General features: G+C 37.8%; 2 protein-coding genes across 2 annotated transcripts in view; both read left to right on the forward strand.

Annotated features, from left to right (window-relative positions):
• Window positions 1-9,461: 9,461 nt before the first annotated feature.
• LOC122743417 (high mobility group protein B2-like) lies at window positions 9,462-10,075 on the forward strand. Its single transcript, XM_043988361.1, is given in 2 exon segments — window positions 9,462-9,801; window positions 9,804-10,075. Coding segments are annotated over 2 exon segments (612 nt in total).
• Window positions 10,076-10,963: 888 nt separating this feature from the next.
• The window catches only part of SNX6 (sorting nexin 6), a 63,449-nt gene continuing 49,627 nt past the window's right edge, over window positions 10,964-24,785 (forward strand). The window contains exons 1-2 of the mRNA XM_043984716.1: window positions 10,964-10,998; window positions 11,175-11,222. Coding sequence (XP_043840651.1) covers window positions 10,993-10,998; window positions 11,175-11,222 — 54 coding nt within the window. The 5' untranslated portion in view covers window positions 10,964-10,992. The remainder of the gene's footprint in view (window positions 10,999-11,174; window positions 11,223-24,785) is intronic.

The raw sequence follows: 24,785 nt of genomic DNA on the forward strand, positions 1-24,785 counted from the left end.
AGTTTCACTGCAATTGGAATAAAGAACATCTACACCATAGAGAAGATGGTATGGGAAAGCTTTTGTTTGTTGGAGGAGCTTTTCAATTTGTCCCGATTGATAAATGAATATCTATTGTGGACAAACAGGGCAGCTAGGTGGCACAGTGGTTAGAGTACTGAGCCTAAAGCCAGGAAAACTAGTCTTCATGAGTTCAAATCCAGCCTCATACTAGCTGTGTGACCTTGGGCAAGTCACTTCCTTATCTGTAAAATGAACTGGAAAAGGAAATGTCAAACCACTGCAGAATCTTTGCCAAGAAAAATCCAAATGGGGTCACAAAGAGTAAAACATAATTGAAATGACTGAACTACATTGTAGATACAAAGAGAAACCATTTGGAATAACATTAGATATTCAACAGGTAAGACTGTATTTCATCAAGACTCATTACCTTTCTATAATTCAATACATTACAATAGAGTTTAGAGTCTTCTAGCTGTGGGTATTTTGGGTCTACTTAAGAGTTTTCTCTCTACTTAGAGAGAAATAATAGGCAGGAGGTATTTCCTTTGTGTCAAATTTTGCTGAGGAACTCTTTTTTCTGGCAAAGACACACTAATGGAACTTTGATGGACTTGCTGCATTGATGATAATGGGGGGCTATATGAAGCCAAATAAATGTCTCAAATCACAGCAGAGTCCGTGGAATGATTTCCATTTCCTGGGAAATCTTATATGCCTATAAAGCCCTGGCCTAGCTCGAGGGGGAAGCAAGATACAGAATTCTCATCATTGTGCAGGTCTGCCTTACTTTATATGTTACAGAACAGTCTTTAAAATTAATGTTTGAGCAGTTAGGTGGCACAGTGGATAGAGCACTAGCCCTTCTGCTGAGATGGTTTTACTTCGGTGTGGACACTGCACAGTTTCTCAGACCCACATGTGAGAGTTGGGTAACAGGTGAATCACCAAAAACATGCTGGAGCCTGGAAAAGGACTTGGCAATCCGTCGTACCAGAGGTGCTAGTCTTCCCTGAACACCCCATACACGAAATGTTTTGTTGAAGGACTTTTTCAATTTTTCCAGATTGATAAATTATTTTCTATTGTGGATACAAGGAGAAATCTTTGGAATAAGATAAACCATTCAGTGAGTCAGATTATATTTCATCGAAGCTCACCAGAGAAGCTCAAGCATCTGTTTCTGCTGCTTGGCTGTTAGAAAATGATGGTTAATTCAGACAAAGGAGCTTCACCCAGCTAATTCAGTTTGGAGTATCCTCGGTGTAGCTTCAGATAAATATTCTTCTCTTTCTGTGGCTATATAAATCTCCTTTTGTTAACTTTTGAATGATATCCATGACTTCTTTGGTTCCAATACTGAAGGAACCTAAATATTTTATTGCAATATTGAATATGGTACTGGCCTGAGCCAGACCAGGCCAGAACATGCAATGCATAGCACAGTTCCTTAAAATCCAGCTTCTGAACTTATCATTCTACCAAAACTGCTCTTTCTAAAGTCGTTAATGATGTCATAGTTGTCAAATCCAATGTTTTGGGTTTTTTTCTACACCTTTATTCTCCTTAACCTTTCTGCAACTTCGGACATTGTTGTCTTCTTTATGTTTTTAGGACACCATTCTCTCCTGGTTCTCCTCCTACCTATCTGACCATTCCTGTTCAGTCTTCTTTACTGGATCCTCTTTGAAATCATATCCTCTAAGGGAAGCTGTTTGGCACAGTGGATAAAGCACTGACCCTGGATTCAAGAGGACCTGAATTCAAATCCAGCCTTAGACACTCGATACTTACTAGCTACGTGACCCTGAACAAGTCACTTAACCCTCACTGCCCCGGAAGAAAGGAAGAAAGAAAGAAAGAAAGAAAGAAAGAAAGAAAGAAAGAAAGAAAGAAAGAAAGAAAGAAAGAAAGAAAGAAAGAAAGAAAGAAAGAAAGAAAGAAAGAAAGAAAGAAAGAAAGAAAAGAAATCATACAGAAGATGTCCTTCAGGGTTTGGTTTGGTCCTTCTCTCTCCCTTCATCTAGTGATCTCATCAGATCCTATGGATTTAAATGTCAGATCTATGCTGACAATTCCCTAATCTACCTATCCTGCCCAGGCTCTCTCCTGTCAGTCTCACACCTCCAACTACTTTTCATATACCTCAAACTGGATTTTCAGGAGACACCATAAATGTAACATGTTCAAAGTGAAACTCATCTTTTCCCTTAAAACTCTGCCTACTCCTACTTTACTTATTACCATAGAAGACAACACAATCCTCCCAGTCACTCAGGCTCATAACCTAGGTGTCATCCTTGTGAAAATGGATACTTTGATTTGCTTGAGTCCCCCAATAATACAGGTAATCAGAACAACATGAGAACTGGCTATAGTGGCTAACACACTAACAATCCTTTGAAGTGACCAGACTAAACCTAGCTGGAAAATTAGTCATTCTGAAGCCAATTAAGTTCATACTAGTCTTTTTTTTTTTCAGGGAAATGAGGGTTAAGTGACTTGCCCAGAGTCACACAGCTAGTGTCTGAGGCCAGATTTGAACTCAGGTACTCCTGAATCCAGGGCCGGTGCTTTACCACTGCGCCATCTAGCTGCCCCTCCATACTAGTCTTGAAGCAGATTCTGAACTATTTGGTGAGAGTGATATTCCTCTCCTACCTGACTGCAAGTTATGAGACTGGGAACATATTCTGTTTATGGTCTTATTGTCTCCAGCTCTTCCCCAACTCTGGTTATGAAACTCTCAGAATTATCCTGGGTTTTTTTGAGAGATCTCCTTATCAAGACATCTCTTAATCAAGCCATGAACTGTGAATTGCTTACCAAGGATGCTGATTTGTGTATCAAAGACCACTTCCTTGACCCCTGAATTCCTTACTCCTCCCCTTGAGAATGGAACTCACTGAAGCCCACTTTTCCCTCCAAAATTCCTTAACTGCCTTTGTATAAAATGTATATAAACCCACAAAAGCTATTACCTGGTTTCCTATTCAGCATAGGCTAGATTGTACCTATGTAGCATGTTAAATTTTTCTTTTCTTTCCTGCTTAATAAAAACCTTTCTTTAATTTTACAGGCATTGTCTTTTTCTGGTTTCCTTCCCATTTTATAAGAAGGGGATTTAAATCTCAAGAACTGGCCTTAGCATTCTCTGATCTTCCCCTTTGCAGAATGAGAGATCTAAATTCCTTTAAGAGGACTCATGATGGAAAATGCTCTCCAAATCCAAAAAAAAAGAACTATGGAATCTAGATGCAGATTGAACCATACTATTTCTATTTTTTTGTTTTTCTTTTTTGAGGTTTTTCCTTTTTGCTCTGATTCTTCTTACACACCATGACTAATGCAGAAATATGTTTAATGTGATTATACATATATAACCTATATTAGATTGCTTGCTATCTTGGGGAGGGGGGAGGGAAGAGAGGAAGGGAGAAAAATTTGAAACTAGAAATCTCATAAAAACAAATGTTGAAAACTATCTCTACATGTAACTGGAAAATAATAAAATACTTTTATGGAAAAAATTAATTTGTGAGGGCTAAAATTTGATTGATATACAGAGCGTTATTTGGGTGACTCACCTTAATATTGGGGTCCTGGAAATATGAGGGACCTTTTAGGTTTTACCCTCCCCTCTGAACTGCCCTTTTTAGATATTTCTCCCAGGCCAATAAGAAAGGAGCCTCTAAGCTTTAGTTCACAAAAGGGTCAGTTTTTATTACTTGGGAATTAATTAAACAACAAAGGTGAAACTAATAAAAATCAAAGATAAGGAAATAGGAAAATAGAAATACAGATAGATATTCTTAGCTCTAAGTTTAACCTATTTGCTGCCCAGACCGTTCCCAATTAAGCTAGTTTAAAGGAATTTAGGGTTTTCCATAATTAACTCACCAACCCCCTTTCACAGTCTGCAGTTGCTCACCAGAACAGCAGTTGCCTGAGACAGAGCACGAACATGCGCTGCCAGTGCAAGGGCCAAGAAGGAAAGGGCCAAGTTCCGGAAGACACCTAGCATTCCAAAAGCAGCCTGCCTCCCTTCAGGGAGTGTTCAATCTCTCCCCCCCCAAAAGGGGAGGTCCTTCAAAAGCTGCCTTTCTGAGCTCAGTAGCATATGTAAACCTCAGGGTGGGCCAGGTGTGGCCCCTCCCAAATGAGTTAGCTAAAACTGCAATATTAATCTTTACCACAAATAATTTTTTTAATTAATAAAGTATTTTTTTCCATTACATGTAAAGATAGTTCTCAACCTTTGTTTATACAAGCTTTACAATTTCAGATTTTTCTTCCTCCCTCCCCTCCCTCCCACTTCCCCTAGACAGCAGGTAATCTGATATAGGTTTTATATATATATACATATATATATACACACACACACACATAATAACATTAATCCTATTTCTGCATTAGTCATGTTATAAGAGAAAAAAATCAGAGCAATGATGGAAAACCTCAAAATAGAAAAAAAAACAACAGCATCAAAAACAAAAGAAATAGTATGGTTCATTTAGCATCTATACTCTGCAGTTCTTTTTTTTCCCCTGGATTTGGAGATCCTCTTCCATCACGAGTTCCCCGGAACTCTTCTGTGCCATTGCATAGGTGAGAAGAATCTAGTCCATCACAGTAGATCAACACTCAATGTTGATGTTACTGTGTACAATGTTCTAGTTCTGCTCATCTCACTCATCATCAGCCCACGCAAGACCCTCCAGGTTTCTCTTGGGGGCAGGGTTTCTCTTGTATCTCTTTTTGTATCCCCAGTACTTGCACAGTGCCTGGCACAGAGTAGGTGCTGAATAAATTTTGATTTATTGATTATAGTTAATTGTTCAGTGTATTGGCTCTGGAGTTAAAGTACTTGGATTCAAATCACAGCTCTACCACTTCACTATTACTTTGAACAAGTTACTTAACCTCCCTCAATCTGTTTCTTCAACTATAAAATTAAGGGATTGTTACCTCTAGATTGGTTCTAGAAAACATTCCTCTTTCAAAGAATTACTTGCCCATACAATCCAATCAAAATTTAAGTAAAAGTGTTCATTATTATTTGGCACACAGAGGTATGGCCAGCAGAAGAAGCCTAGACTTCAACTGCGCCAACAAAAGAGAAGATGACAATTTTATAGAGGGAGAAGGGGATGGGGGGAGAGACCTAAGACTGAAAAGTTACAACAGCCTGGAAAATGATGATGTTAGCTATTTGGATATATGAATAATAAAAATTACACATTTCTAACTTGAAATTGTTGTAACTACCCGGTCCTAATCACAAAGCAAACACAACTGGCTCCAAACTAAGCCCATGTTGTAAATTGAAGGAGCCCAGCTTTCTGGGTGACTGCTTTATTATCTGTTTGACCAACCACTACCTGGTTAATCAACTACTTTGCTTCTCCAAGGAAAGAGTGATCTCTAACTTACCCCAGCAAGCTGATCAACCGCATTTCTCCATGGTCACAGTGTCCCCGTCACAGCCAGAGCATCCCTAACTGGACCCAGGCCTATCAGGCTGCTACTACAGAGATCAGACTGTTATGGGAGGATCATGGACCCCGGTTACCCCAGACGCTGTCTGGGGAGGTGTGTAATTTAAGATTCTAAATGTGGATTCTAATCTGTTCCCCCAGTTTGGGGGAAACTGACTAAAAATCACTGATAAAACGAGTTTAGGTTTTTAAGGGTTTATTGGAAAATAGAAAGAAAAAGATTGAGAACAGAATTCTAACAGCCTGGCATTCCTATCTTTCCTCAAATTTCCTGTGAAGTCCTCTGCCGCCACCACCATCAAGTCAGGAAGCCAAAAGGCCCAGCGCTCTCTGCGTAGGCTCCCTTTCCTCCTTCCTGTCTCCTCCCAGACCATAGGAGGCTCCTCAAGTTGATTGGCTGGTAGCCTTGATAGACAGCACCTATGAGCAAACGTCTTTTCCTGACGCCAAGGAAAAGCCACAATGCCTCTGAGGCATTTTCCTCATGGTGGAGCTTTCCCACAGCAAGTCTCCAGTAGGTGGCGTCATTCCAATCATTACAGAGGTCAAGGAATTTTTTCCCTTGAAATCAAGTAGGCCCCTCCTTTAGCCCAAGCAAGGGCAGACACACCCAAAAGAGATAAGCAGCACCAGATCGAACTGAGCAAGCTCCTGGACCACCACCCTGCATTCCAGCCCTCCTCAACACCTGGATGAGGTAATCCTGTTGGTCGTGACTATACCAGAAGAAGACCCAGGAACCTCCCACCAGCAGACTGTTCAGACCCACCAGGATGGAGTTAATGCCCATCACCAGATTGCTCACGACTGATAATCAAACTACCCCAGCCCACCACCAGACGATCCCCAACCCATCACCCAGTAAGGGACATTTTTACCCACACCATCTTAGCCGTATAAAAGGGCGCTCCCGAAGTTACTTGGGGAGGAGGGCGTTTTTTTCCTAAAACACCTTCCTCCTGGCCAGTTTCTCTTGTACCCCAATAAACCTGTTCTTTTATTCCTAAATTGGACTTACATGAGAGTGTAATTTTTTACAGAGGAATCCTAAGGACCCACATGCTTTCTACCCATATCAAAACTACATGGTCTTTATTAAGCCTTCCAGTTTTGAGCCCTTTCAAATGAACTGAATTCAGAACCGAGTTCTCTGCAACACAAAGAAAAGTTCCTTGTTGCAAAAGTCCTGACACTTGAGCCTCAGAGAGGCCAATTCATGAGTTTTCTTTTCTTTTTTCTTGAGGCAAACAGGACTGTGACTTGTCCATCGTCACACAGCTAGAAAGTGTCTGAGGCTGGATTTGAACTCAGGTCCAGTGCTGTATCCATTGTGCCACTGTGCTGTACTAACTTTTCAATGATTATAATAGGTTTTTTCTTTGTTTTTCTTTCTTTTCCAGGCAAACTGGAAGTATAGAGGCTACTCATGAGCCTGATCCCTCTATTGATTTACATGTGAGATTTTACATGCTTCTTTTTGCAACCTAGATGGGTTTGACCCACCTTAGGCAACTGTTGTCCTGGAGGTTCAGCATATTAATGTTGAACTTAGTAAAGTCACCTGATCACAAAATTCCCTTGTATTCCCAAACTCAAAACATCTGCCAGCCTCAACCCCAACCTTGTCTGTCTTCTTCTCACTCCCCTGTAATTGAATTACAAGTATGAGCTACCCCAGTTGATGGTTAAAGAAGCTTGAAACCTTCTCTTTCTTAAATCATTTGGGGGAAACAATGTAGTGTGGGAAGTGCCTCCAGATATAACAACAGATTCTGAAGGAAGCTTTCAAATATGATCCTTGGGTACAAATTGTTGAGGTGATACAGCTGAGAGTACAAGAAGCCTACACACAATTCTTTTAAAAAGGATTCCAAATTCTGCCCTTTAGAGAAACTGGAGTTATAGAGTTTCACAAGGACCTATTAGGATGTTTTCTTAAACCAAGTTGAAAGCTACTTATTTTGTAACTTTTAATTAGAACATACCCTGCCTTAGAACACAATTAAGAAATTATTAAGGAAATGAACTTTTAGCAATTAAAGAGACAGGTGACTAACCAGCAAAGGCCATAGAAAAATAAGATTTGACATTTATTCATTCAAGCAGCTAGGTGGCTCTGTGGATGGAGCATTGAACCTAGAGTCAGCAAGACCTGAGGTCAAATTCAACCTCAGACACAACTTGTGTGACCTTAGGCAAACTTAACTCTGTTTGCTTCAGTTTTCTCATCTATAAAATGAGCTGGAGAAGGAAATAATAAGCCACAGTATTTTTGCCAAAAACCCCAAATGGAGTCATTAGGAATCAATCAACAACAAAACAACCTAATTGAATTTTATCTATTAGATTCAGGCCAGTTTTCTAATCTTTTAATATCTTTTTGGACCGTGTCATCCAGAATGATGGCCAGGGCAGTTGGTTAGTGCAGTGCATAGAGCACCGGCCCTGGATTCAGGAGGACCTGAGTTCAAATCCAGCCTCAGACACTTAACACTAGCTGTGTAACCCTGGGCAAGTCACTTAACCCCAATTGCCTCACCCCCCCCCCAAAAAAAAATCTATCTCCAGAATGATGGCCATCTCTCCTAGCTTTGTGTCATTTGTAAATGTGATATGAATTTCATCTAATGTTAAACTGTATAGCTTCTATATAGCTTCTGTATAGCACTCCAATGGAGACCTCCAGTTAAGTTGACTTGAACCACTAACAGCTACACTTTGTCATGCCATTCAATGAATCCACATTTCACTATCTTGTCCATAAGATTATAATACTTTATCAACAGTTAATACCCTGTTATAATAACTAGCTCATTTTAAGCCTGGGGGTGGGGTGTGTGACAATATAATAGTCTTTAAGGTTCATCTGATTTCTTTCTTTTTGGTTTAGGGAGTATATTCTAGATGAAAAGTTCAGTATAAATAACTGAGCCCTCAATTAGGAATTCCTAATTCCTTGGAAGAGGTTGGGTTTTCTATCTAATTTTGTATTTATTTAAATCTGTCTCTAGTTAAGACTCAGCCTCTTTGTATGGTTGGTTTTTTTTGTGGGGCTACAAGGGTTAAGTGACTTGCCCAGGGTCACACAGCTAGTGTCAAGTGTCTGAGGCTGGATTTGAACTCAGGTCCTCCTGAATCTGAGGCCAGTGCTTTATCCACTGAGCCACCTAGCTGCCCCAAGACTCAGCCTCTTTGTAGAAGCAAAATTCCCATTTACTAGAAATGTGTGGTTAAGGGACAGCTAGATGGTGCAGTAGATAGAGCACCCGCCCTGGAGTCAGGAGTACCTGAGTTCAAATCCAGCCTCAGACACTTAACACTTACTAGCTGTGTGACCCTGGACAAGTCACTTAACCCCAACTGCCTCACTAAAAAAAAACAAAACAAAACAAAAAGAAATGTGTGGTTAATAAAACAGCAAATTACATTATAGTATCTATGGCTAGACAGATACTAGGATGGGGAGTTGGAGAAAGAGCTGACCTTTTCTTGGAATTTTCAGCCACCATCCACCTCTTCCCATGCCTTTCTCTATTATAAGTCCTTTCTATTACAGAGAGAATGCTTTTCCAAGCTTGTTCTCCATTCTAGATAACCAGCATTTCTTATTTCCAATTCTAAGATAGCTTCTACCTTTAATATGAAGTCCTCTAATTGAGACCCAGTCTATCACAAGATGGCTCTCATCAATTCAAGGAGGTGTACATGCCCTATTCACACTCAGTTCTGTTTAAAAATTTTTTTAAAGCACTCACCTAATTAGGGCAATAGAGATAGAGAGGTTTTGACCCCACAGCATACCAAGATAAACTGTACATACAGCGTTTCTCGGACCTACAAGTCTAGAAACCCCCCAAAAAAGTAAAATGAAAAAATTAAATAGGAGTGAGGAGGAAGCGCTGTGCCGGCTGCCGGGAGGAACCCAAGGAGCTCCTACAGCAGGCAGAGAAGCGGCCCAGGATGGGTAAGGGAGACCCCAACAAGCCGAGGGGCAAGGCGTCCTCATACGCCTTCTTCGTTCAGACCTGCCGGGAGGAGCACAAGAAGAAGCAACCGGACTCCCCAGTAAACTTCGCTGAGTTCTCCAAAAAGTGCTCGGAGAGATGGAAGACCATGTCTGCCAAAGAGAAGTCCAAGTTTGAAGACCTTGTGAAAGGAGATAAAGCTCGGTATGATCGGGAGATGAAAAATTACTTTCCTCTCAAAGGGGATAAGAAAGGAAAGAAAAAGGATCCTAATGCTCCCAAGAGACCCCCATCTGCATTCTTCCTCTTCTGTGCTGAACATCGTCCAAAGATCAAGAGGAACATCCAGGCCTTTTTATTGGAGATACTGCTAAGAAATTGGGGGAACTGTGGTCTGAACAGTCGGCCAAAGATAAACTACCTTATGAACAGAAAGTGGCTAAACTAAAGGAGAAATATGAAAAGGATATTGCAGCATATCGTGCCAAGGGCAAGGGAGATGCAGGAAAGAAGGGCCCTGGCAGGCCAACAGGATCTAAGAAGAATGAACCTGATGAGGAGGAAGAAGATAAAGATGAAGAGGATGAGGATGAGGAGGATGAAGAGTAAATTAATATCCTGCTGTAAAGATTGTGTGTGTGATAAAAGTCATTGTTTTGCTAAGAATGTGAACTCAAGTGCAGCTCATTGTTAGCTTCAGTATAAAAACTGTACAGACTTGTGTATAGGTAGCGTGATTGATTCTTTTTAGGGAGAACCTCTATTTTTTAATGTAAGTATGAGTTTTTGAGGGGCCACTCCAGATATATTTTAAAGCTTCTGATGTTGAATGTTTCTGAATATTTAATGGATTCTTTTGAATTTCTTTACTGTGTATTGTAGCTCAGTAAAGCCCTAGGAAGTAATATCATAGAAAATCTTAAGTTTTATAGAATGTTGCATTTTTTTTAAGATAAAATATTTTGTAATAAAATGATGTACATTAAAAAATGAAATAAAAGTGTGGAATTGACTTGTTTTTGATGAAGGGATACTAGATCTTTGTAATAATAGTTTCCGTTTGTAATCGTTCACTAACGCATATCCTTAAAGATGCAACCCTTATACAATATCCCCAGGAACCCATGTCCATCTTACTGTCTTACAGTTTGCAGACTTTGTTTTATTTCCAATGGAGAAAACTAGATCATTTGAAAAACGAGATCACAACCTCGGAAGATTTCAATTTCCCTTTGATTCCTATCGGTATGGGCGGTTGCACTGGTTGGGAAGAAGAGCCCCAGACAAAACGAGAACACTGGCCTCCTGTAGACAGGACGAGCAGAGTTGAATCTATCAGGGTGTTTGCACAGGCTATCTCCCTCGGGGAGACAAGCAGCACCACAGCCTGGGTAGTTAATAGTTATAACCAGCTATGTCTGGGACTACTGAGGACCGGATGTCTCTTCTGCCCCGCCTGTCTCCTGCCGACTTCCCCCGCCCTTCACTTCCTGTGCGCCTGCGCTAGCCCTTGGCTTGGAGCAGCCATGATGGTGGGTGTTTTCGGCTTCTTGGAGCGTCCGGGCGCGCGGCCGGGACCGTGGGGACGGCAGGGACGGCAAGCGGGGATGGGTGGGGGGGCTGCTCCCGTTTCGCACTAACTTCTCTCCTTTGTATTTCCCCTTCCCCACTTTCTTCCCGGGTGCCCCTGGCGGTGCCAACCCTGCAGGAAGGCCTGGACGACGGCCCTGACTTCCTCTCTGAGGAGGACCGCGGAGTAAGTTTTGCTTCGTTTACTTCTGGCGCCCCCTCCTCTTTTCTTTGGGGCTCGGGAGTGCACCTCCTTTGTCTTCCCCTGCACTTCTGCCCCTTGACAAGCCTTACGCTGCTCCTGCCGGCCGCCCTGCTTCGCCCCGCCCTTCTGCAATTCACCTTCCTTTGGGGACGCCCCTATTCCTGTGTCCCCGGGAGTTTTAACCCGCCCTTCTGCTTTTCATTCCTCCCTCCCTTCCTTCTTGGACTCCCTTGTGTTGAGGTTCCCTGCGACGCCGAATTCTCACCCCGCCCAGCAATCTCGTCCTTTTCTGAGAGGCGGAGAATGAGAGCTCAGTCTTTCCCTCTTCCTCACAGCTATGCTTTTTCAGAGTTTTCTGGCACTCTGGGGTGGAGTGGTAACCCTACTTTCATTCCACCCTAGAGTGCCTGAAAACGCATTCTTCTACTGTCCCAGGTGCTCTTATATGAATTTTCATCTTTTTTCCCCCCGGCACACCCTTATGCCTCTTATCACTCCAAAAACAACGTAAATTGGTTTTATCTTAATAATCTGGCAAAGTTTTGAAAAAGTTGAGAATATTTGACACTATGAAAACTATCTTTTCCCCTAGTAAGAGGACGTTCTCTTCCTGAGAGTAATTATTTCAGAATTGGTCTCTGGAGATCCCTAAACTCCCTCTTATCCCATTTGCCATTCCTTGAAGGGTAAAGTCTCAACTGTACCTTGAAAATGTTATCTTTCTAGTTATAAGTGAAGATTAGTATAGGCTAGCAAGGTCAGTTCTTAGGTGATTTTTTTTCCAATAATGTTTGCATTTTGCTGCCATACATTTTAGATTATGTAATAACCATGAAATTGATGAATTTATGACTTAATAGATAAGTCTTAGGAAGGTTTTGTTTTTTGAGGATTTTTGTTGTTCAGTTATGTCCAGCTCTTCTTGACTTGTGGGGTTTTCTTGGCAAAGATCGGGAATAGTTTGCCACTGCTTTCTAAAGCTGATTTTACAAATGAGGAACTGGGGGACAGCTAGGTGGTGCAGTGGATAAAGCACCAGCCCTGGATTCGGGAGGACCTGAGTTCAAATCCAGCCTCAGACACGTGACACTTACGAGCTGTGTGACCCTGGGCAAGTCACTTAACCCTCTTTGCCTCACCCAAAAAACCCCAACAACAACAAATGAGGAACTAACTAAGGCAAACAGGGTTAAGTGATTTGCCCAGGCTCACATAGCTATTAAGTGTCTGAGGCCAGATTTGAATTCAGGAAGGTGCCCTCCTGACTCCAGGTCTTGCTTTCTATCCCCTGGTTAATCAACTTCCTCAATGTTTTGTAATTGTTGGATGGTTTTAAAATGTGATTTTTTAAAAAAGGTTTTAAAACCTTATTTTATTTTATTTTTGCAAAGGACAATGAAGTTAATTGGTGTTAGGTATCCAGTAAGTTGAAGTGTGGGGAAATGAAGCCAAACTCTTCAATACTCCTCAAGGAAGCTCTTTTCTGATCTCTTGACAATTTCCTGTCCCAGTATAATGACCTTACCCTCTACCACATATAGCACTTTGTTCTTCTCTCCTGCATTTATGTTATGATATTTGAGTGTGTTACTGTTTGTTATTTTTTTTATCTATACATTATATATAAACTACCATGGTGATAGGTACATAGGTGCCTAAATGATTATTTACTCAATTGAATCAGCAAAAGCTATTTAATAAAATAAACTTTTATTGGGCAACTAAAGTTGATTTTCCCCCTCTTACGTCAGAGTACACAGCAAAATGCTATGACTTGCTTGCTTCTTAAATCCTGCTAATTATATCTGTAATCCAAATAATTTTGAGTTGTAAATTATATCTAACGGTGTTAAAGCAGTACACAAGTTTGCTCATTTATGCCATTAATAGTTGCTTAATGGAGTTCTTAACCTTTGGAGTGTCTTGGAAGCCCTCAGAATGCTTTTAAATGCATAAAATTAAATACATAAAATTTAAAAGGAAACCAATTGTGATGGAATAAAGATGCATTTTTTTTCTCTCCTGAAACCATTGACTCTGAAATCTATCTACAAATCCTTTTGCGAGGCAATAGAGCTAGGTTATATAACCCTTTATGAATGGAACTGGAAGTTTTTTTTTAATGTCCATTAAAAAAAATTTATAGGATTAGAAAATAATGTTTGACTAGGAGATATTTTCTTAATGACAAACCTTTTAAATTAGAATAGACAAATATTACCATGAATTTGAACAGTCATTATATTTTGATCAATTGATATTTAAAAGTTTTAATTATCAAAAGTCTATTCTCTTTCCTATCTCTTTGCCCCAGCCTGAAGTTGATAAGAGGCAACTTGTGATAAATATGGACAAACAAAATAAATGCCTGCATTGGCCATTTCTTCAAAATATGTCTTGTTCTGCATTGTGTAGCTTGCTTTACTGTGAGTTCTCTGAAATTATGTTTGGTCATTGCATTGGTTCAGAGTTCTTTAGTCTCCAAGTCCTTTGCTTTTATATTGTTGTTACTATATAAATTATGTTCACTTCATTCTGCATTGGTTTTCACACAATTCTACTCAGTTTTCCTTGAAATTGTCTCTTTCATCATTCTTATTGCGCAATAGTAATAAACCATACTTTGTTCAGTTATTCCCCAAATAAGGGCATTTCCTTAGTTTCTAGTTTGTTTTTTCTTTTTTGTTGGTTTTTTTGAGGGGCAATGAGTGACTTGTCCAGGGTCACATAGCTAGTAAGTGTCAAGTGTCTGAGGTCAAATTTGAACTCAGGTTCTTCTGAATCCAGGGCCGCTGCTCTGTCCACAGGGCCACCTAGCTGCCTCAGTTTCTAGTTTGTTTTTTTTACCACAACAGAAAGAATTGAAATAAATCTCTTAGTACATATGAGTTCTTTTCCTCTTTTTGACAGTATCATTGTGTCAAAGAATACAGTATGTACGATTTAGTGACTTTTTTGGTTTAGTTCCAAATTGTTTTCCAAAAGAACTAGACCAGTTCATTAATGTATGTACCTGTTTGGCAAGTTGCTCCGCAGTGTCATTTTCCTTTTTTAACCAATTTTCTCAACCTGATGGATTTGATGTGGCACCTCGTTGCTTTAATTTGCATTTCTCTTATTTTTGATTTGTAACATTTTTTCCATGACTATTGATGGCTTGATTTTTTTTTTTCATACAGAGTTGCCCATTTGTATTTTTGACTACTTATTTATTATTTGGAGAATGACTTTTATTGTTAGAAATTTGAAGCAGTTAGGAGACCTTTAATATTAAAGAACATTCCTGCAAAGATTTTTTTCCCAGTTAATTGTTGTTTTTTTTTAAATCTTATGTTGGCTTCATTTGGGCAAAACTTCAATTTAGTCATCAAAATGGTCCTTTTATCTTCTGTGATACTCTCTTATTTGGGTATGGATGCTCCCTTTCCCTGGATATTTGAACATCAGTTTCTTTCAAACACCTCTAATTTGTTTATGATTCTAAGTCAGAGGTGTCAAAGGATATTAAGATGAATTGAGAAAAGTTTAACAAAATAAATAAAAAATACAATACTACATAGTTCATTTGTGTTTTTGAGTCAGTATGCAGCCAGCATCCCTGCTCTAAGTCATATGCCCATTTGGAGCTTTGTAGTATAATTTGAGATCTGATGCTTAGGCCCCTTTGCTTCCTACTTTTTTCATTATTTCCCCTGAGATTTTTAGTTTATGAATTTCATTATTAACATTATTTTCATTATTTCCATTTTCAATCTACAAAGTAATCCCTTAGTACTTTTAAGATGTCACTGAATGAGTAAATTAATTTAGGTAGTATTGACATTTAATTATATTGGCTTGCACTACCCACTGATATTGAAAATTTTAAAATTCTCTTGTGAAGTTGTAAGTTCCATTTGAGTAGGGATTGCATTATTTTTTTTAATCCAGTGGTAATCTTCCTTTCAGCTAGGCACTTAATTGATATTCAATAAATGATTATCAATTAAATTTAATTCGAGTGGTTTAAAGGGAGAGAATAAAGCAATATCAATCCAACAAACATTTATTTAGCACCTAGAACTAATAGTCTTTGTTCAAGTCTTAGCTCAAATTCCACCTTCTATGAAGGTCTTCCCTCTAAGATTACCTTCCATTTACACTTTGTTTTTATACTCTACATCTTATATGTATGTGGGTATTTACATATTGTCTCCCTCACTGAGAGCAGGGATGTTGGTTTTTGCCTTTCTTTGTTATTAGGTTCTACTTAGCATAGCTTGCACAGCAAGCATTAAATTAATGCTTTTTGCTTGACCAGGGAGACAGCATGTCTAGTTCTTCCTAACTGAGGGCTGTAGAGCTGGGTGAGTCTAGTAATAGGACTTAGTCAAATATAGTATTCCTTAAGATGGACTTTTTTTGTTGTTGTTGTAACTTAAAAGCAAAACTAGGTATATAAAATAAAAAACCTTAACATAAAACCTTTAACATTTAACAAAATATAAATTAACAGTCAAAATTTGTTTGCTTTTTCTTCTTTTATATCCATCTGAAGTTCTTTTGCCTTTAGCTTTATTAAAGCTTAAAATGGCACAAAAACTTTTGGAATACCATGTGGGTGGTGTGTGTATTGTATATCTTTAGAGTTGTAGTTAAAATATGTGTTGTTTAGGTGCAGTCTTTCCTAAGCAATAATAGTCTTGACAGAAAAAAACAGAATAAACTTTTTTTTTTAATGGAAGGGATCCAAGGTTCAAAAAGAATAAACATAGCACAGTAGGAAAAAATCAATTTAGAGTCAAGAGATTTGGGTGTGAACCCTGATTCTCCCATTTGCCACCTGTGTGATCTTGAGCAAGTCACTTAACCTAACATACATAGTTATGCACACACAGAACCTTTATGTATGTTATGTGTATGTATTAGATTTGGAAGGAACTCCCAGAAATTGGTGCAGTGGATAGAGCACTGGCCCTGGAGTCAAGAGGACTCAAGCTCAAATTCGGTCCTGGGCAAGTCTCTTGACCTGATTGCCTCAAAACATCTGGAACCATCTCCAGTTGTCCTGATTTATATCTTGCCACTGGACCCAGATGGATTTGAAGGAGAGAGTGAGGCTGGTGACTTTTGCACAGCCCTCCCTCACTTAAATCTAATTCACTGCAAGTCATGACATCACCTCTCATGGTCCTCTTCAGGAAAGAAGACAAACAACAACATTTTTAACTGATAGAAAGTTTTGTTTTATATCAAGTTTCTTTCTCAACATCTTCCTGGTATTCCTAATATTTTGCCCTCTGAGTCAAACAGAACTAGTCTTTTAATTCCTTCTATATAACTGTTCAAATACTCAATGGCAATTGTTGTGCCTTCCCTAAGTCTTCTAGGTTAAGCATCCCCAGTTATTTCAGACAATTCTCATATGGTATAATACCAAGGCTCTTTACCATTCTGGTCATTCCACAGCATATGAAAAATCTTTCTAAAATGGGACAACCGGAAGTGAACACAATATCCTAGATGTGTTCTGACCAGGGCAAGCATAAGAGGACTGATTTCTCTAATCCTAGATACTCTATTACACCTTTCTTAAAGCAGATTAAGATTGCATTTAGTTTTTTGGTTGCAATATCACACTTCAGACTCACTGATCCAAAACCTCCATAGCCATGGTTCTCTAAAATTGTATTCTTATCTCCTCCAACCTATTTTATTGCAGTAGCCTGCTAGTAGATCTCCCTACCACAAGTCTTTCCATACTTGTCAGTCCATGTTCCATTCATCTGTCAAATGATCTTTCTAAAGCACAGGTCAGACCATGTTACCCCCTACTCAGTAAACTCCAATATCTCTATCACCTCCAGAATGAAATATGAAATCTTCAGATTGGCTTTCAGAGTCCATTATAACCTTCCTTCTGCTCCCTTCATCTTTCTAGTCGTATACCTCACTTTCCACCCACTTTCCACATACTCTTAGATCTGTGAGAGAATAATTATTAATAATGGATTTCTTAGGGGGATGCAGAGATCAGTTTCAGTCCTTTCTCATCTCCACTCCAGAAAGTCCAGTTCTTGAGGAATTTCCTGCAGCTCTTGCCTGGGACTAACCCAAGGAAACAAAAGAAGTGGAGATAGATTCTTTGGTCCAGCTCAGTGAAGGACCACACCTAGATAATGGACTTTGCCTTATTCTACTTGAGTTAGGGTCATCTGTAGAATTCATTTTAATTTAGACCACCCTCAAGTCATGTCAATCAATGGAATTGAATGATGCTAACCAATTAGCTTTGATCAATGTATAATGATCAGTTTCTATCAAAAGAGTTTTGGCCACACCAGGGTTGTTCTCTTGACTCTTGATGCACACTCTTCTTAGGACAGTTTAGGTTGTGTAGTTCTTCTGAGCTCTCCTTGAGACCACATGCTGTCTCTCTGAGTCTGGGGCTTTTCTACTGCTTATGTTAACTGCCACGTGGTCAATCCTTTACTAATACACACACACACACACACACACACACACAGATGTGTGTGTGTGTGTGTGTGTGTGTGTGTGTGTATATATATATATATATATATATATATATATATATATATATATATATATATAAAGTAATAATATGCTTACTGCCAAAACTGGTGCAATAGCAACCAATTTTTTAAATAGCCATAGCAATTAATTTAGAAAACACAGTAGTAGCCATAATAGTAATTTTAAAACACAGAATCAGTGATATTATATGCCTTCCTGTTCCTAGAACAAGACTCCATCAAGTCCCAGCTAAAGTCCTACCTACAGGAAGACTTTGCTGAGCCCCCTTAGGTCTACTGTCTTCCCTCTGAGATTACCCCTAATTTATCCTCATCTGTACATAGTTGTTTGTTTGCAGATTGAGCTCCTTGAGAATAGGAACTATCTACTTTATACCTGGTGCATAGCACAATGCCTGAAAGCTGAGTGCTTCGTAAATGTTTATTGATTCACTGTTTTAGAACTCAAGTGTAAAACTGAAATCTTTTCCTTTAGAGTAAAAGCTTCTTTAGGGCAGGGATTTTTTGTATCCCCTACACTTGGCATAATCCTTGGACTGTAGTAAGCATTGCATTTAATAAATGCATATTAATTGATCTGCTTGTTAAATTGATTTTCTTAATCCCTGGCATAAGCCTACATTTATGTCTTTTCAGTTTGAGTTTAGTAGATTCAGCCAAAGTTCTAGCCCATTAGAATATTTTGGGATTGGGCACAGTGACACCCTCCTACCACTGGGGGAGGCTGAGGCTGGCAGATCTCTTGAGTTCTTCAGTTGAATCTCAGTTGGCTAAACTGAGTGTGTATCTGCATTAAATCTCGAATCAGTATGGTTAGTCCCCCAGATTGTCCCTTTCATCCCTGTGGCTGAAAACACTTACACATGCATAGATGTGAAATCTCCCTCCTATTCTGCTCCTCTAATTTGTTCATGATATGACCTTTTATAGCTATGCTGTATCTTCTATTTGGAGCTTAATTGTGTAGTGTGACATAAGACAATTAATCTAACCCTAATTTCTCCCAGACTACTTAACCATTTCTGTGGTGTTGTTTTTGTTGATTGAGTCCTTACCTACCTAGTCGGTGTCCAAAGGTATATCAAACACAATTGTTTCTGGAAATGTAATTCATTTCATGATCAACATTTCTATTTTTAACCTCTACCAGATTGTTTTGATGATTACTACTTCATAGTATAATTTCTTCCAGATTAATTATGTTTCTATATAGTGGCATTTAGGAGTTTAGTATGGCACTGACTCTAAATTTATTTCAGTAGTATTATCAATTTTATTACATTAACAAGTCCCACTAATGAGCAATTTTTTAATCATTTCCATCTATAAAAGAATTATAATTGTATTTAATTTCTACTAAGCTTTGTTTAGTAATATTCCAAGAGGCTAACAATTTTTGTGGGCTTATTTTATATCCTTTTACACAACCGAAGTTAGCTACTAGTTGTTTCTGTTCATTTTTAGTTGAATCTCTTAGTAGATCATGTCACTTGGAAAAAAGTGAGATAGCTTTGTTATTTTTGCATATGCCCTCAATTCTTTTTTCTTGTCATATGATATCAAATCACAGTGGTGACAGTAAATTGGGGGGGGAGGCTGGGCAGTGAGGGTTGTGACTTGCCCAAGGTCACACACCTAGTAAGTGCCAAGTGTCTGAGGCTGGATTTGAACTCAGATCCTCCTGAATCCAGGACTGGTGCTTTATCCACTGTGCCACCTAGCTGCCCACGACAGTAAATATTCTTGCTATCCCTCACCCTGTATTGGAAAGACATCTAGAGTTTCATCATCTCATTTAATGACAGCTCTTGGTTTCAGATGAAAAATATCAATTCAATTCTACCAGAAACAATTTTAATATCAATCAAATATCCAAGCCATTTCTGGCCTAGAAAGAATGAAGTATTCCAAAATGTTGTTTCATCAGTGCCCACTGTCCTGCACCAGGACAATTTTAGGTAACATTAATCTTTAAGGAAGAATCTTGAAGAAGATAATCACTAAATCTAAAAATTCTTATTAAAAAGTTCCCAATGTTTATTACATTAAAGGGGGGGGGCAGCTAGGTGGTACAGTGGAAAGAGTACCAGCCCTGCATTCAGGAGGACCTGAGTTCAGATCCGGCCTAGGACACTTAACACTTACTAGCTATGTGACCCTGGGCAAGTCACTTAACCCCAATTGCCTCACCAAAAAAAAAAAAAAAGTTCCCATTCCTTCCTATACTACTGCCCTAAAGGAATCAATAGAACTCCTCTCAGAGATCTCCTCAGGAGAGGAAAATACCTTCTAAATAATAGAAGAGGATACTTCTCTTTAACTGGAATAGTGGTTACTTTCCTTGCTAGTCCTTTTTATGGGGATAAAGAAAATAAGACTTCCCTTAGAATGGTCAGTATCCCAGTTAACTTATTTATTTAAAGTTTTGAGTTCTAAATTCTATCCCTCTCTCATTCTCTCCCTCCCTACCCTTCCCCCTCCCTGAGGTGGTGAGCTATCAGATATAGGTTATACATGTACAATTATGTAAATACCATATTAGTCATTTTATATAAAAGACTCAAGTAAAATTTTTAAAAATTCAAAGTAGCATGTTTCAGTCTGTGTTTATTCAATATCAGTTCTTTCTCTGGAGGTGGATGGTATGCTTTATCATTAGTCCTTTGGGATTGTCTTGGATCATTGTATTGCTGAGAGTAGTTATCATTCGCAATTGCTCATACAACACTAATGCTGTCACTGTGCATAATGTTCTCCTGGTTCTGTTCACTTTCACTATACATTAGTTCATTTAAGTCTTTCCAGCTTTTTCTGAAATCATCCTGTTCGTCATTTCCCACAGCACAATAATATTCCATCACAATCACACACCACAGTTTATTCAGTCATTCCCCAACTGATGGGCATTCCCTCAATCTCCAGTTCTACAAAGAGTTGTTTTAATATATATTTCTCTAATTAGTACTTTAGAGAATTTGTTCATATGGTTATCGATAGCTTTGACATCTTTCTCAGACAAGTACCTTTTTATATCTTTTGACCATTTATAAATTGGGGAGTAGTTCTTATTTTTACAAATTTGACTAAGTTCCCTATATGATTGAGAAGTGAGACCTGTATCAGGAAAAATTGCTATAAAATTCCCTCTCATCCCCCCAGTTTCCTTCTTCTAATTTTGGCTGCATTGGTTTTGTTTGTGAAAAAACTTTCTGATTTTATGTAATCAAAATTATCCATTTAATCTCCTGTGAATCTCTCTTGTTTGGTCATTAACTCTTTTCCCTAACCATAGCTCTGACAGGTAATTTCTTCCATCCCCCTTTAATTTGGTTCAGATATTATACTTTATATCTAAATCATATACTCATTTTGACCTTACCTTGGTATGTGAGATGTTCAGCTATGCCTAGTTTCTGCCATGCTACTTTACAGTTTTCCCACTAGTCATATAGTGAGTTCTTGACACAAAAGCTTGGATCAAACCCTATGCTAACTCTTTTTCTGTATATCATGTAATAACCTATTCAATTGTTGAATTGCTCTATTTCTTTCCCATACCAAAATATTTTAATGATTACCACTTTGTATTATATAGTTTGGTACTTCTAGGCCCCCTTCCTTCATTTTTTTTTTCATTTATTCCCTTGATTCTAGATCTTTGGATTCAATTCTTTGGTAGTGTGACTGAATAAGCAAATTAATTTAGGTAGTATTGTCATTTTTATAATATTGGCTCGGCCTACCCATGAGCAATTACTATTTTTCCAGTTGTTTGTTTTGATCTGTCTTCATTTATGTGAAGAGTGTTTTGCAGTTATATTCTTATAAATCTTGTGTGTGTCTTGGTAGGTAGATTTCCAAGTACTTTATACTGTCTGCAATTATTTTAAATGGAATTTCTTTATCTCTTCCTGTTGGGTTTTATGGGTGATAAATTGAAATGTTGATTCATGTAGATTTATTTATCCTGCAACTTTGCTGAAATTGTTCATTGTTTCTTCTAGTTTTAGTTATCTCACTGGAATTCTATAAGTATACAATTACATTGTTTGCAAAAGAGCAAAAAATTTTACTTATGAATATGGATACAAAAATCCTAAATAAAATACTAGACAAAAGATTACAACAATATATTACAAAGATTATAGATTCATGAGTAACAAGGATTTATACCAGGAATGCAACAATGGTTTAATATAAGGAAAACTATTAACATAATTGATTGTATTAATAATAAAATAAACAAAAATAATATATCAGTAGATGCAGAAACAGCTTTTGACAAATTAGAATACTCATTAAAAAACACTTGAAAGTATAGGTATAAATGGATTTTTCCCTAAATTGATAAGAAGTATTATTTGTAAATGGGATAAGCTAGATGCCTTCCCATTAAGATTAGGTGTGAAACAAGGATGCCCACTGTCATCAATATTATTCAGTATTGTATTGAAAATCCTAGCAATAACAGTTAGATAAGAAGAAGAAATAGAAGGAATCACATTAGGGAATGAGGTAGTAAAACAATCTCTTTTTGAAGGCACTATGATAATATGCTAGGGAAATCCCAAAGACTAAGCTAAAAAATTAGTTGAAACAATAATTTTAGCAAAGTAGCAGCATATAAAATGAATCCACATAAATCATCAGCATTCCTATATATCACAAAGAAAACCCTGCAGAACCCAAAGAAGCCTACTGAGGTTAGGGCTCGGTCCTAGCCAACACATTCAGAATGGAAGCAGCATTATCTAGACTACAGAAGAGGCCTAACCAAGGGTATGAAAGGGACCAATGTCTAGTTCAAGCACAAATTCATAGACCAGAAAATGATGAGAATCCAACTATATGTTGTTTTTCTACACTTGAAACAGAAAGATGAATGAAGAGTTAAAATAAGAGGCTAGATCAAAATCTACTTGTGCTTCAGCTGAACAGGGGTAAAAATCATCATCTTAGATAAAACAGCAAAAATAGACTTAACATCTGCACCAAATGTATCTAAACACTTAAATGAAAAGTTAAATTAGTTATATAGAGAAACAGCAAAATACAGGGGAATCTCACCCCTTTACAGGCCTAACCCACACCAAAACAAAACAAACAAAAAAATCCTGAAGAGCTTGAATACAATTTAACAAAGTTAGAAATGACAGCCCTCTTAAAAAAAAAGAAAGAAAGAAATGACAACCCTCTTAATGGGAATAGAGGAGTATACATATTTCTTAGATATGCATAGCATCTTGACAAAAATTAATCATGTATAAGGAAATAAAAACCTTATATACTAATGTAAAAAAATGAAACTCATCTTTTATGGACTACAAAGCAATAAAAGTTATATTTAATAATGGGATGCAATGGGTTTACAAAATGAATTGAAAAACTAGAGTCTAAATTTTATCTTAAAGAATTGGTGGATCAAAAAAACCACAATAATTTAATTAAAAATGACAGTGAGAATAATAAACAAAGAGCTTGGGGGTTTCTTAGTTCCATATTATTGCTTTTAAGGGAGAAAAGAAAAGGGAGGGAAAAAAGAACAAATTAGAGAAGAAATGAAGAGGGTACAGAATTTACTATTTGTTGTACTGAGATCATACAAACTGAGTGGGGGGAAACTGGGTAGCTCATGTACCTGCTTCTTATCCAAACTGAGCAAAGAAGGGTATATAGAAAAGAAAAAGCAGTTTGGTATAGAAATCTAACAGGGAAACAGGTGAACACGGGGAGAGGGAGTAGTTTAAGAAGTGTAGAGCTAGGAAGAGAATAGTCAAAAGTAAACCAAAAATTAATTTCAAATAGTAGATGATAGAGGACCATTTCCTTAGGTTCTTTTGTAGCTAAAAGTTATTTTGTGTAGCAATGAACAAGAAGTCATGTAAAGCACTTTGCAAACTTTAAAGAGCTGCATAAATACTGGTTATTACTATTATTATGTTCATATAGAAATTGGCCAGGGACAAGTTACCATCCTGCTATTGTTTTATGTTCTATATATTCTTTCAATGAAATGGCTGCTTTTTATAATTTCTTGGATTAAAAAAATCATCTGTCAACTCCCTGAAAACATTTTCAGGGCAACGTCAGCAGCAAACAGGATGGCAGAAATAATATGTATTTCATCCTATTCCCAGATGGCTTTGATTTCTTCTGCTAGGTCTTTATATTGTGAAAGCTTTTCATTCCTTATAGCTTGACGATTATGTGTTTCTAACATGCCAAAATATATTTGAAATGTTATTTTTAAATGTTTGTGGATCAATGTTGTGTCCGGGTATTTGGGAGCAACAGTCTGTGATGATCCTCTTCCAGTGCAGTTTCTTTTTAGAATTCTTAACCACATTTTGAGTTCTCTATTTGTAGTATAGAAAGAGGTGTATTTGTTTGTGAAAGACTTTTAATTAATAATTATAGCTACCAAGTTATGTCCTAATTGGTGATACATTTTTGCAAGCTACAATATGTTGCATAGTTTCTATTGTTTCTTTGCTTAATTTGCATTATTAATAAATCCAGATTCTTAAGCATAATATGTCTGTAATTCCTGGTAACCATAACCTTTGTTATGTTCCTGCCATTTCTGCCAACAAATCCCATGACTTATTTGTTTGAACCTTCTTTCTTGATACATTACTGTGTTTGAATTCTTTTGGCTGTCAGGATCCTTTATTGCTACAAATTTTTGTTTTGGTATTCCTTTTCCCCAAATTATTATTTTATTGTTTTGATAATTTTCTTTGTTTCAGCAGCATATCTGCTAGGTTTCTCTTTGGGTGCTTAATTCTTGGAATTCTATTTACTGAAGCTTGGAAGATTTTGGTTAAACGTCTGCTTTCACTGATATGTTGAGTGGAAGCCCTTGATGTGGGGGTTTGTTATATTTGCTTGTAGTTTGGTCAATATTTTATCTCACTGGAAGGGGCAGCTATAATAGCACATTTCTTTGATACTTTTTCCATGATTATCTTGGGATAATTTCTTTTCTTCCCTTTGTGTTTTACTTGATTTG

This window comes from Dromiciops gliroides, chromosome 2 (genome assembly GCF_019393635.1).
Source record: "Dromiciops gliroides isolate mDroGli1 chromosome 2, mDroGli1.pri, whole genome shotgun sequence".
NCBI classification, from domain to species: Eukaryota; Metazoa; Chordata; class Mammalia; order Microbiotheria; family Microbiotheriidae; genus Dromiciops; species Dromiciops gliroides.